The sequence below is a fragment of the Microtus oregoni genome, unplaced genomic scaffold, assembly GCF_018167655.1.
Source record: "Microtus oregoni isolate MIOR12 unplaced genomic scaffold, Mior012 000000F_ref0000247, whole genome shotgun sequence".
NCBI classification, from domain to species: Eukaryota; Metazoa; Chordata; class Mammalia; order Rodentia; family Cricetidae; genus Microtus; species Microtus oregoni.
Window position 1 is genome coordinate 66,378,759 of NW_024543059.1, and position 14,139 is coordinate 66,392,897.

At 39.1% G+C, this 14,139-nt stretch overlaps 1 protein-coding gene across 1 annotated transcript in view; it reads right to left on the bottom strand.

Annotated features, from left to right (window-relative positions):
• Positions 1 to 14,139, bottom strand: part of Stpg2 (sperm tail PG-rich repeat containing 2) — a 355,873-nt gene that overhangs the window by 216,920 nt on the left and 124,814 nt on the right. The window contains exon 11 of the mRNA XM_041659514.1: positions 566 to 725. Coding sequence (XP_041515448.1) covers positions 566 to 725 — 160 coding nt within the window. The remainder of the gene's footprint in view (positions 1 to 565; positions 726 to 14,139) is intronic.

Sequence of the window (14,139 nt, forward strand, 5' to 3'; positions counted from 1 at the left end):
TCAGCTGACATGGTCCTTTCTCATCTTCATCCATCCCAGCGCCTCAGCCCCTCAGAGGCCACCATCCTCATCATGGCAGGCCTTCCTGCCTCGGGTAATCCTGTCTGAGAACACACGCACACACCTACACATGTGCTTCACAAATGCCTTGGGCATTTCACAATTTCAATAAGTTGACAAAGCTAACTTTGAGACTGCATTCTTGACATTCAAGAGTACCCAATAAGTTTACGTAACTGGCATGTATTTCTTTTATTATATTGATTTCCAAACTGGAGGAAAGTGTCTTTCTCCTTTAATAACGTCTTACGTGCTAAGAGTTCTGTGTTTTTCACAAAACCGAATGCCAGATGAACTTATTATCTTAATAAAATGTCTTTGGAATAATAAGGAGACATAAACCTTCGACAAATTTTACATTTGAAAATAAAAAGTCTCACATTTTTTATTTTCCTTTGGAGGGTAGTCTGTGTACTTTAAGAACTACTACCGTGAAGTGACTGTGGTCACCCATTCACTATGAAACTGTGGCTTCTCCTCAGCCTCAAAGAACAGTCATCCTTACCTGGCCCATCGTCGATTTTCCCCAGGCACCGAGGAGTTGCACTCAAGAACGAAGAATGCTTTTTTTGAGCCACTGAACTACGAGGTGGCATGTAATTGTGCTTAACTTGGGACATGTCATACGATTTCTGAACATCATAGCTGCCTGGAGCTGGCATCATCTAAAAAAAAAATGTGAGAGATTAGCGTAGGCATACTTTATATGAAAGACATCCAGCTACATGCTTAGATGTGTTCACACTTAGCAAAAGCACTGCTTAGAAATATATGAAAATGTCTTTAATTACAAACAGAAATTGTAATCATCTTTATAATACAATTAAAACTCGTTGTCCAAAAGTAAGGAAAATAGAATCATGAAATTAAGTTCAGAATACTTTAAAGAGTAGACCTCATGACATTGATCAGATGCCCATATTCAACTTTAATGATGAACACTGAATTCCATACAAGACTCAGAACAATAAGGATGTGTTTTCATAGACAGCAAAGCTATCCCTGCCTTACTATTCTGAACCAGCATACTTGACTTGTTTGCAAAATGAGGCTGCTTCTTTCATTTTTAATAGGTTCCAATTAAGTTGGAAAGCTTCTGCTTTCATCATTTACTGTTCTTTATATGATATGCAGCTACATTTGCATTTTAATCAATATGAACCACATATTAATTATAACAATAATTCTAAACTAAAATACAAATGTCATGTACTAGGTGCATAATTAATGCCTTAAAGTATTACCTAATTATCTCAATGAAAACTTTTTTTTAAATTCTGCACAAATTATTTTGTATGCTATATTATTTTTTAAATCAATTCACCTACCATATGCATTAAAAAACTAAAACATTTAGGGGCTGGAGAGATGGCACAGTGATTAAGAGCAATAGAAGAGCTTTTAGAGGGCCCAAGTTCGAATTTCACCACCCACACAGTGGCTCACAATCATCTGTAACTCTAGTTCCAGGGGATCTGACACCTCTTCTGGCCATTCTGGGTGCCAGACATGTACATGATGCATAGACATACATGTAAGTAAATACCATACACATAAAAATGATAAAACACTAAAATGTATAAGTTTTAATGATTTACTGAAATACAAGGGAGTATTTTGGTTGAGTGTGGGTTTCAACTATCTGATGCTTGTTTGCTGTGTAACCTTAAGCTAACCACTCAACTTTGTGACCCTCTGGCTGCTTAATAAAATGAAAATAACTGTATAAATCAGAGAGATAGTACAAGGACAAAACAGGTCTACAAAAGTAAAACACGAGGACTTGACTGTACAGGAACACTAATGTACCTTACCATTATAGAAAAAACTAATTCAATGTAAGTTCAAACAAAAGGCTAGCCAAACAGAATTTAGGTTACTAGAGAAGTTGTTGGTGCTTTTCCTACAGAGAAAGAAAAATCTAGTTATGTTTACCAGAAAACTTACTCGCTGCTTGCTTATTAACCTGACTTATCTTATCTTTAGTCTGCATCTTACCTGAACAAGGTATTAATTGTTAAGTAACTATCCTCAAACAATGCTCAGTATGACTAATGTGGAACTCTGCCTAGTAGCAAGAATGTAGTTATGCCAGTATTTTGTGTCCTGAATGAGTTGAACACCATGGCAGGAAAAGAATCCCATGTGCATAAGAACATGCCACCTTTCTTGTGAGCCTTAGGTTTTTATTCAGCTTACAGTCCCAGGTAACTGCCCCCACTTCTGGGAAGTCACTGAATTAACTTGAGGCAACTAGACGCATCCACAGTCCAGAAGAGAGACAAATTAAATGCACGCATGATTGCCAAAGTGGAGCCCACTCTCCTTTTCACTCAGCCCAGGGTCCAGCCCAGGACATGGTGCTGTCGACATTAAGGTTGGGTCTTTCTGCTTCAATTGATCCAACTAAGAATTTCCCTCACAGACCTAACAGGCAATCCCAGTTTAGACAATTCCTTATTGAGACCGTCTTCCCATGTGATTCCAGATTGTGCCAAGTTGACAACACCAAGCCTACTATTTGAACCCTGGACATGTATCAGTTGAATTTCCTTTCCAACACAAAAAGTTAAAAATATCTTGATTCTTATTCTCCTGATCTCATTTTCTTTTAAAACTAGGGCAAAAATCTAGGTCATAGGCTTAAACGCTACCCTTTCAAAGAAGCAGAGAACATTAACATTTCACGCTAGTGAGGAGACCGGCAGAACTAGTGGGTATTCTTCCCAGGGACGGCAGACAAAAGCAGAAATGAGAGAGCAAATGAGAGATTTGAGAGGTCTGATTAAAAAAAAAAAAAAGTGAATGTCAAGCTCCTGACCTCCACCTCCAAGCTCCTTGGACCCTACCAAGCACTGGTACAGTTAATGTTTGTAAGATTCTTAGGGTGGCATGCTGGGGTTTACTGTGACCACTACCATCACAGTCACCATCTTCATCAGGATGGCCCTGATGAAGCCCTCAATGAGACCCCCACATCAGAAAAGAGATGCTGGCTGGACATTAATAGGAAAACCCTCTAGTATGTTAATCTGCAAACAAAGAGGACAAACAATTCAATCCCAGGAAGTAAACAAACTCACTGGCTCCAACCACCTTGCAGGTAAGGGAGTCAATCTACTAGCACTCTGTGCAAACCACTTCATAAACTTGGTGACATCATTCGGTACTCTCTAGTTCAAAACCATGGGAAAAGACTCATATTCAGAATCGCTAAAGCTGCTCACTTTACAACCCCAGGTGCCAGTTCCTAATGTCATCCAAAATAAGAATTTTCAAATTCCAGTGTTTGCTGTGACTCTCACATATGGAATTTCCTGTATGCTCTGGCCCCAGCCATGTGGAAGTGTGCATGGGTTCTGATCTTCCAAACCCGTGATCACCAGTACTGACTTCACTGTTAGTACCCTCAACTCAGCTAAAGACTCAACTGAGCATTTCTCCCATGAGTTGGCTCTCATTCTGTAACAAATTGGCAATTGGACTTGAGTAATCTATATCCACCTGTGCTGTGGACTGCTCCTGCGATCCAGGATTTCTTCTGGGAGCTTTATAGAATGGATTTGTGAGGATAACCTAAAAAAAATATACATGTGGAATCCTCATCAACCCAGTAAGAATCCAAGACCCTCAGAATCCCACAGCAGTGTCAGTCTCTCTTCTCTGAAATGAGCTGAAATGGCTTTGGGTAAAGTCAGCTGGTTAACACCATGATGGACAGACAAGTTGCACCCTGAGAAACTGGCCACTAGGATGCATAGCAATCCTTATGTTACATGACTGCTCGAGCCAAGTTTTCAGGCTGGGTGGTGCAGAGAGCGCGCTGAGCCCAGAGACCTAGTGTTACTTCCATCAGGAACTCTTGAGGGGAAAACACACCCCATAGGACTCTCCATAGCTCCTGAATGTACTTGTATCAGCCATTTCAGCACATCTGATGGCGGCTGCCAGAGGGAAAGAAAGGAAGCTTTTTATTCTTGACATTTGTTACTTAAGCTATTTATTGCTTTCTCTTGAAATATAGCACTACGGGATGGCCTGTGAGATTCCAACTTTTAAACTGCACCTACCTAATTAGGTGAATGTAATAAATGCCTCAGTACTTGTGAGTTCCGTCAATCTTCCCTTTACCTATGTGTGCAGCTGTGCCTTTGCAACTAAGACTGGATTGTTCTGGCAAATTTAACCTTTGAATAATACTGACAGAGACTATTTATTTATAAATTGCTTTTTATCTCAAAACTGTTACTGATGTATCAACTTGGTAACATTTTATTCCTAGTTTAAGATTGTGGGAGAGCTGCAAAGACAAGGGGATTTTATGCACCAAACTCAAGAAGAGGAGGAGCACTTCTGAGCCAGCCAAGAATTCAGGTTGTTTCCTTCCCTGTGGGCATTTACTAGGTCTCAGCAAGGTTTAAAGAACGAGTTTGTCAAGGATTAGAAGGATTGGTCTAAGGGAAAGTGGAATTAACAGAGCTTCACAAGGTCACATAGATTAGAATAGAGGAATAAAAACCAGGGAAGCTAAAACCACAGCTGGAGCTTATCATGGAGCATTTGAAAAATGCCTCAAGTGGAAAAAGGACTGAACTCTGAAAGGCAGACAGTAAATTCACCTGCACATAAGTGGTTCTTAGGATCCACATTATAGCAAGGGCCAAATAGATTCTGGGCTTACTAGTTCTATGTCAACTTGACACAAGCTAGAGTCATTCGGGAAGAGGGACTCTCAGTTGAGAAAATGCCTCCATAAGACTGGCCTGTAGACAAACCTATAATGTGTTTTCTTAAATAATAATCGATGTGTGAATGCCCAGCCCATTGTGGATCATGGTCCTGGGTACTATAAGAAGCCAAACTGAACAAGTAATGAGAGCAAGCCAGCAAGCAATATTCCTCTATGGCCTCTTCTTCTTTTTAGTTCCTGCACCGACTTTACTGGACGATGGACAGCAAGCTTTAAGATGAAACAAACCCTTTCCTCCCCAAGTTGCTTCTGGCCATGCTCTTATATCCCAACAATGGAAACTCTAATTAAGACAGATACTAACTTCCTTCTCATGATGGTTGCCATATTTTGAATACAAGAGAAGACAACTAAAAAGTAAAACTGAAAGTATCTGAAGGACTATTAAAAATAGATCTTTAGATGTGAACTGGAAAAGCTAGACAGGAAACTGGAAGAAAGACTGGGACAGGGAATAGATGAGAGATGTGGATTCTGAAAGGTCGAGTGTGGGATCCAGAGTATTTGCTTAGGACTTCTAGATAGGTTGAATAAAAATGTTCCTATAGACTCATATATTTGAGTGCTTGCTCGTTGAGGAGTTGTATTACTTGATAGTGATTAGGAGATGTGTCTGAGTGGATTTAGGGATTCCAAATGCTCAGGCCAAGCCCAACATCTCTCCCTCTTCCTGTTGCCTGCTGATCCAGAAATACAACTTTCTACTACCTCTCCAGTACCATGTCTGCCTATATGTGGCCATGTTTCCCGCTCTGACCAAAATGAACTGAACAACTGAAAATGTAAGCCAGTCCCAATTAAATGTTTTCCTTTAAAGAGTTATTATTGTGGTCCTGGTATCATTTCACAGAGTCATGTTCTGCTCGGTCCCCCTCCCTCAGAGGTAAGCTGATCTTCAGCTTCCAGCCTGAGTGCTCCCTTTTCTATCTCCCTCTCCAAGAGGCAGCTTTGGTCTCTCCCTTCTACCTACTTCTCCCCTTTCTCTCTTCTCTCTCTTTCTCTCTCTCTCTCTCTCTCTCTCTCTGTCTCTTTCTCTCTCCCTCTCTCCTCTTCTCCCCCTTTCACCTTTCCCCTCCATAACCCACTAAATAAATATCCAGCCTCATTCTGCATGGCGTGCCTATCCACATGGCCACCACATGGCTCCCTGCCCAAAACAAGCCTCCTTCAGAGATCTGGCATAGTCTCGTGGCATGCCCATTTATCTGTCTCTCCTTATGGTCTTGTGTGCCATCCCTGCCTGGGACTGGCTGCTCATAGGACCCCAGGCTGCTCTCAGGACCCACCACCTACTGCTTCCACTTGGGGACCTGCAGAGTTTCTGTTGCTGCAGCCATTTGGGTATCTGCAGCATTTTTACTTAATCCATTACACACAGTATTAGAATAATGACTAAGATTGGAGTTAACTGTCACTAGGGAAAGAGCCTGTTGTGGTATACATGCTTAATATCAAAACCACACAGCAACACTCATACCATACATGAGATAATGTACTAGGCAATTAAAGAACTACTTCTTTCCAGTTAAAAGAAACATGTCCTTCTACTTCTGTTTCTACTGATAGTTATTATTCATAACATACTTTATCTTTAAGAGCAATTCGCTTATGATTCACACTAAAAGTGAGTTTATTATGCTTTGGGTTAATGTGTAATTCATTATTTCATGACTAATAGTTTACATTAAAATAGTCTAAGATTTTAGCCTATGATTTCATCTTAAGTATCTCTTAAGTCATCTTAAGTATGACAAAATGTTTGTCATACTTATGAAGGGACTTAAGAAGACTTCAAGCAGCGGGGAGTGGTGGCGCATGCCTTCAATCATAGCGCTCGGGAGGCAGGGGCAGGTGGATCTCTGTGAGTTCGGGGACAGCCTGGTCTACAAGAGATAGTTCCAGGACAGGCTCCAAAGTTACAAAGAAACCCTGTCTCAAAAAAAAGAAAAAAGAAAGAAAGAAAGAGAAAGAAAGAAAGAAAGAAAGAAAGAAAGAAAGAAAGATGAAAACTTCAAGCTTTCAACCAAAGCTTTCAATCAAAATCCTCACAGCGAAAACTGCAGGTCATAATACAGTGAGGTTTGCTAGAATATGCAGAAGGCTTTGATTAAAGCAATTTACCAGTACATTTATCCACATTGCTTAATTGAGGCTTTATAGAGAAGACATTCAGATGATAATCAGATCATCTTTGTTAAATACACTGCAGATTGTAATTAAGAGCATGTTGTCCTTGCTTTTTATAGCATCTCTAATATTCATCATTGTAAACACACACCTGTGGCTATATTTGAATTTGAAAACACTGTCTTACTTTAAAAGAAAAAAATACTTAGAGACAGAAATGCAATTGCATTGTTAATGATAGCCAATAGGTAAAAACAGAAAACCCTGGCTTGATTTTCATGTTATATTCACACATGAGATACTAGACTATATAATAATTCTGTTTTACTAAAGGAGCTAGAACGATGCACTATTGTGTGACACATGATCCTGAGGAAAGACCAGACAAAAGTACTACAGGCAGAAATGATGTGGTAAAAGCAACTGACTCCAATGGTTTCTCTAGTAAGGCATTTCAGTCACAATTTTCCAACTGCAGGATAATCCAACTTTTCATCTCAAAATACACTTTTTGCCTTCCTTTACCCACAGCAATCCAACAATCTACTCTTCCTCAACTATTTGCAGTAGTGATTACTTATTTGGCCAGGCCTAACACTACAAAACTGGCCCTTCATTTTCTATCTTTCTTCCATATAAAATTAAGATGACAATCATTACATCTCTCTTACCTGACAGCATTCCTTTTTTCTCATCTTCAATCATATAATACATCTCAACCACAGTCTCTCCTCCTTCCCCTCCCCCCACTCCCCTCCAACCTCTCCTCTTACCCAGATCTACTGCTTCTCCATTTCCTTCCAGAAAAGAGCAGGCCTCCCACTGATATCAACCAAATATAGCATAACATGCTTCAATAAGACTAGGCATAAGTGCAGGTAGGCTACCCTCTCCACAAACTTCAACACTCTCTCATTCTCAGTACCCCGCACACCCTTCCCCCAATCTCAGCCCTTCTACTTGCAGGGCCCCAACCTCCAACCAGGCACAGACTCCCCACACTACCAGAGACCAAGGAAACTGGGGGAAGTCCAGGTAGGCTGCCTGCCCACCAAACCCCTCCCACTATCTCAGCCTCTGCCCACCCTCTATCACTAGTTCCCCCCCTTCCTAGTCACCATACCCCAGTCCCCAACTGGGGTGGAGACTCCCTACACTATCAGAGACCAAGCAAAATAAAAGTCCAGGTAGGCTGCCTGCCCTTCCAAATTCCCTAACTCTCTCAATATCTCACCATTCCTCTACTGGGTCACCAGTCCTAGTTGTCTCACCTCAACCTTCTACTGGGGCAGAGATGCCAAAGAGACTGTGAGAAGCCCAGGTCACACTGACCAGAAAACCAGAAAGGAGACAGAAATCAAGGGCAAAATAGCCATTCAACAAAGACAAATTCAAAAATTGGTACCTAGACCTTTTATTATCCCACACCAAGATGTCTAGAGACCAACATAAGAATACAAACAACAGCTGGGTGGTGGTGGCGCACGCCTTTAATCCCAGCACTCGGGAGGCAGAGGCAGGCGGATCTCTGTGAGTTCGAGACCAGCCTGGTCTACAAGAGCTAGTGCCAGGACAGGCTACAAAGCCACAGAGAAACCCTGTCTCAAAAAACTAAAAAACAAACAAACAAAAACAAAAAAAATAATAATACAAGCAACAATAGTCAAGGCAATATGTCAGTATCAGAACCAAGCTATCATACTACCACAAGTCCTGAATTGTTGTGCAATATTATTTTAAGATGTATTACACTCATGTAAGCAGTGGAATATTTGTTTAATGTTGCAAAAATGGGCTGCATTCTTTCATGTTACATTTGTTTAACTCTGTGAAGCTGTATTATTTTTCCTGTATAAAATATCTGATTTGTCCAATAAAGAGCTGAACAACCAATATCTAGGCAGGAGAAAGAATATATGTAGGGCTGGCAGGCAAAGAGAATAAATAGAAGGAGAAATCTGGGAAGAAAATATTGAGGACTGAGAAAAGGAGAAGTAGAAGAGAACATCAGGGTCCTGACACCCAGCTACAAAGCAAATAAAAAAGTAAAATGTAAGGAAAGGAATATAGAATAAAGAAAGATAAAAATTCATAGCCAAAAGATAGACAGGCTAATTTAAGTTTTAAAAATTATAAAAGCTAGCTAGAAATAAACCAAACTAAGACTGGAAATTCATAAGAAAGAATAAGTATATTCTTCTGTGTATTTATTTGGGAGCAGTCTGATGGGCACCCCAAAGAGCAAAGAACCAAAGAATTAAAAAAAAAAAAACAACTATATTTTGACATACTAATATGAGGCTCCAATATCCTTAGAGCCTGAGAAAGTTGAAAAAAGAGATATAGCTCCTTTAAGTAGTTCTACCTTATAGCAGAGCATTTAAGCACCCTTTCCCATGCTTCATAGAAACAAAATACTAAGCCAAGAGGAGGACTCAGCTGTAACTTGGCAGTTTAAAGTTTGCTCACATGGTAAAATAAATAAATAAATAAATACTAAAAGTTAGGTGATAAAAGAAGTCCAGATGTAAAAAACTCTAAACAGGTTACAGTGTGCTTTACAATGTGCACAGGCTTAGAAAAAAATGAAGGAAGGAAGGAAGGAAGGAAGGAAGGAAGGAAGGAAGACAGTATAGACAGTCACAGAAAGAAAGAACTAGTTTAAAAATAATAAAGACTTTAAAGAGAGAAGAAAAAGTAATACAATAGGAAAAAGTGAGATAACAATGAGAAGTATACATGCTGTCTGCATCCTAATAGAACACTGTGTAGATTTTGAATTTTTGATTACTGGTAAGCAAGACAGCTGCTAAAAGACATCAAATTCAAAGAGGGACTAATAAAATAAGCCAGCCTACAAATTTTAAGAATGTCTTAACTTTAGAATGGAACTCAAAAAATGCATGCTTTAGAGAAGAGGTTTTGCTTTTATTTCCACAGGAAATGAGAATCTGTGGATTCATTCAGGGTTAATATGGATCAGGTTTGTGTGAAAAGCTTTTGTCAACAAGTTCTGTATCCCAATTAGTCTCAGAAGTGAGATGTGTTTTAAGTTCGAACTCCCTTCCCCAAAGGCATAGGACTCTACTGACAGTGATAGGTGAGCTACCCCATGTTTGTTCTTTCCTTCCTGGCTGTGTTTATGAGACCAGAGCTAAGGTGACACAGCTACCCCACTCAGCACCTTGCAGCCATACTAGCTGGTTTGGCATACTGTTAAACAAAGAAGGCAACATGTTCTACATGTGATCTCCAGGAAAGTTTGTGTCAGTTTGTGAAATTATTGTTAAATATCTTCTTTGCATTTTTACATTTTCCTTCTTTCTAAATGAGACTGTTGTAAAAAGAGCTATGGGCAGTATCCTAAGATTGTAAGCAATGTGGAAAACATAGAACTGCTCAGACACTGCATGACATTAGAGCATCTAATAATTTACATCGCTACTTGGAGTTTCACTAATTTGAGGGACAAGAACAATAATTAATGTAGGAGTACATTTCTCAGGGACACAAATTTTTATCTAAGCATAGCTATCAGCTAAGCTGTACTAAACTTAGAAACTACCATGTTCAGCTCGCTGTAAACCTCATGCTTGGAGCCACAAGTCTGAAGTCCTGATGGCTATGCTGTAGCTAGGATCTGTGCTCTAGTCCTAGAAGCTATGAGTCTTACCATACAGCTCCTCCATCTCCAAAGCAGCAGTAAGTCATACATATTTCTCATTTCTCTAACTTCCCACACCTGAAGGAAATGCCTGATGCTGATAATTTATATGACTATAATGGGCCTGTCTGAATATAAGGAATAATGTCCCTCTTTTAACTTCAAATGTGCCATTTAATATGAGCAAGATCTAATGGTCAGCAGACCATATTTATATAATTGTGTGTCTGTGTATGTAGCAATAATATTTAAAGAAAAATAGACCATAGCCATGAATTTAAGAGACAGCGGCATGGCGTGAACACAGGAAGAGTTGGGGAAAGGGGAGAAATTGTGTAAATCGTATGAAATTTTTAAAAAAAATAAATGTGTTTGTAAAGATCAATTTGTGCCATGTTACAATTTAGCCAAGGCAATGGTGTTTCCTCACAGTCACATATTCAAAAATTAGAATCAGCATTTTTAGGAAACATCTTAGAAATCTGTGACAAATAGGGGATTTTTCACAAGATAAGAGGCATCACACCCATTAACAGCTCATATATCTTCAGTCTGGCTTTCAGAATGGTTCATCCTGAATAACAGACATACCATTTTAATCAAACCACTTAAATTGGGTTTATAAACATTGAGACAGTATGTTATGCATTAAGTATCTTAATGAAATAGCCATTGAAAATCTATTGTCACATAAAGTTTTACAGCTGAATTCTTACACTTATGGACAAGAAGAGATCTGAAAGTATAAAAATATGAGGTACTGGGAAGAAATACAGAAGACGTACAATCCTGCTTCCACTTTCATAAGTACAGATGCGGTGATGGCAGATGGAGGTGTCCCTGCTCTCTGGAGAAACATAATTATAAGATCCTCAAAACTACCATTATCTGAACAGAGAAGGAGTTCCCATGGATAGTGTTTCAGATTCTGGAATCCAGGCTGTTGTGATGGCTCAGGTGGTAGAGGTGCTGTCGGCACAAGTCTGACAACCCGAGTAAGGAGGAAGGAGAGCACAAAGTGTCCTCTGACCTCCATACGTGTGCTACGTCACAAGTGCACAACACAATAATTAAAATGTTTTTTAGCTTAGATTCTGGAATTACTTCTTTCAAGCAAACAATGTTGTAGGTAGTCTTTTATGCAGGTGTATTATGAAGTTAATCTTTTCTTTGACAATAGTAATAGGTCTGTTAAAGGCAATCAGTAACCCTTGTATGTCACTCTTCCCTGTGTTGAATGCCCATGAAGTTAGCCAAGTACACTGTTCAGTAGCTCCTCAGGACTATTGGATATATAATACCTCTGAATATCTATTTTCAGAACAGCACTCTGCGGTCATTGTCGCACTGTCTTGAGGCTCGTGTTTGGTACAAAATGATGCCGTTACGATAGTTATTCTTTGATACATACGGCAGAGACTATGGGTTATCTCATTTGCATGTTTTTCAACTTCCTTCTGCTCTGCCTCACTGTATTTTAGAAACTATAAAGCTGGAAACTATTTTTCATGAAAACTGTCACTGCTAGTGATCCAAGGATGATTTGTTTTTGTTATTCAAATGCATTTGTGTAAGTCTGGATATGGAAACGAGTTATATGAAAGAGGAGGCTGGGCATGAGGAATTCCTTGCTGGAGAAAATGTATTCAAGGCAGTATGAGTCAAATTGAAAGCTTCAGCAAAAGAAAGCAACTCAGGCATGCAGCTTCCTAATCATGCAGCAGCAGAGGGGTTCTTGGGCCAATAGCTTATAGTTGCAAACTCCCATTGCAAAGTCAATTCCTAAGTGCACAAGAGTAGAAACACTTCCTGATGAAGTACCACTTTTTTCTGTATTCTTGAACAACAGACTACTTGCTTATTGATCCAGTTAACATTGGCATAAGCAGCTAATTGACAATAAGATAATTCTACTTATACTTTATAGTGTTTTTCCAAAACTATGCATAGTCTTTTGCCTTCACTGCCTGTGATTGATAATATACTTGTCCTTTGGTGCACGAATCTTCATGTATTATCTGCTTATCTTCCTGACGATTTGTTTCAGCTCTTTGAATTGGAGGATTCATGTTTTCATTTTATATTGTGAGGGAAAAAAATCTCAGCCATGACCTCCCTATTTTCTTTCCCAAATTCTGTCAATTAACAACTTTCAGAAATCCATTTAAATGCAGACTTGGAATTCCCTGTCTTTTCTCCTCATGTTTCTATTGCACTTACAACAGGATTACCAAAATGTACCTAAGAGTCCACTTACGTTTACAACAAATGTACTCTTTTGTATGTACTCTTGAGTCTTTCTTCGAGAACATTAATCACTCTTCTAGTTTAGTTATTAACAAAACAAGAAACCTGAAAGTTTTTAGCACTTTTCCCGATAACTAAGAGACTGTACTCCAGGACTAAGGCTCATAGCACCAATGTCCAAGACCTTCCATCAGCCAAGCTAAAAGGAGGTTCACTCTTACAAAGACCGTATGATAGCAAACTAGGCACCCCACTCCACTCCTGTTTGCTTTTCAGGACCAGAAAGCCTACAAAGAGTTCAAATTGATATTTGAACAGTTGTAAGCCATGGAAATATCTTAGCTGGCAAAGTACCTACTGCCCATACATGAGAATCTAAGTTCAGCTCACCAGCACCTATGTAAAAACTGGCCCTTACGGTACATTTCTATAACTCTACCACTACAGTGGAATAGGGGCAGGAAACAAGCATATCCATGAAACACATTGGTCAGCAGCCTGGCCAAATTGATGTGCTCCAAGTTTAAATGAGAGACTCTATCTCAAAAAAAAAATAAAGCAGAAAGTGACTGAGGAAGACAGAGAAGCCTCTAGTCTACACATGTGCATCACACATGTACGCACAGGTGTGGGCATGGCCCCTCCCCTACAAGCACTTGAGTGAGATCAGGAAGACATGCAGGCTATGAAAGAGGAATCCAATAAACAGGAATGCAAAACAAAAGAAAAACTCCATTTGAAATTTTGGAAGTGAAAGTTAAAGTCAAATTGAAAATTTGGTTGAAAACTAAAAAAATATAAGACAGATTATCAGGGCTTGAAAAAAGGGACACAAGTTACAGCATTAGATAAGAATAAAGAAAAAGCAAAGTGTGAGCCTAACATAAAAGACCAGTGAATTACCATTGAAAGAACAGAACATATCAAAGATGGCTGAAGATAAATAGAGAGGTATGAGCTAATAAGGAAATAGCAATAAGGAAATAGAAAAAAACCCTCGAGTAATAAGAAAGGGGATATATATATATAATATATTATATATATATAGCCTTTAGTATTACAAACATACTAGAAAAGAATTTTCCATATCATATAACAGTAAAACTACTACACATAAAGAAAGAAGAAAGAATGTTGGAAGTTCTAAATTAAAAAAAAATTCCAAGTGACACATAAAAGAAAAGATATCAGAACAGCAAATTCCTTAACAGAAACAATGAAAGCCAGGAAGACATGTAATGATAAACTTCAACCCTTGGAAGATCAAGTAACTGTAAGCCAATATTAGTAT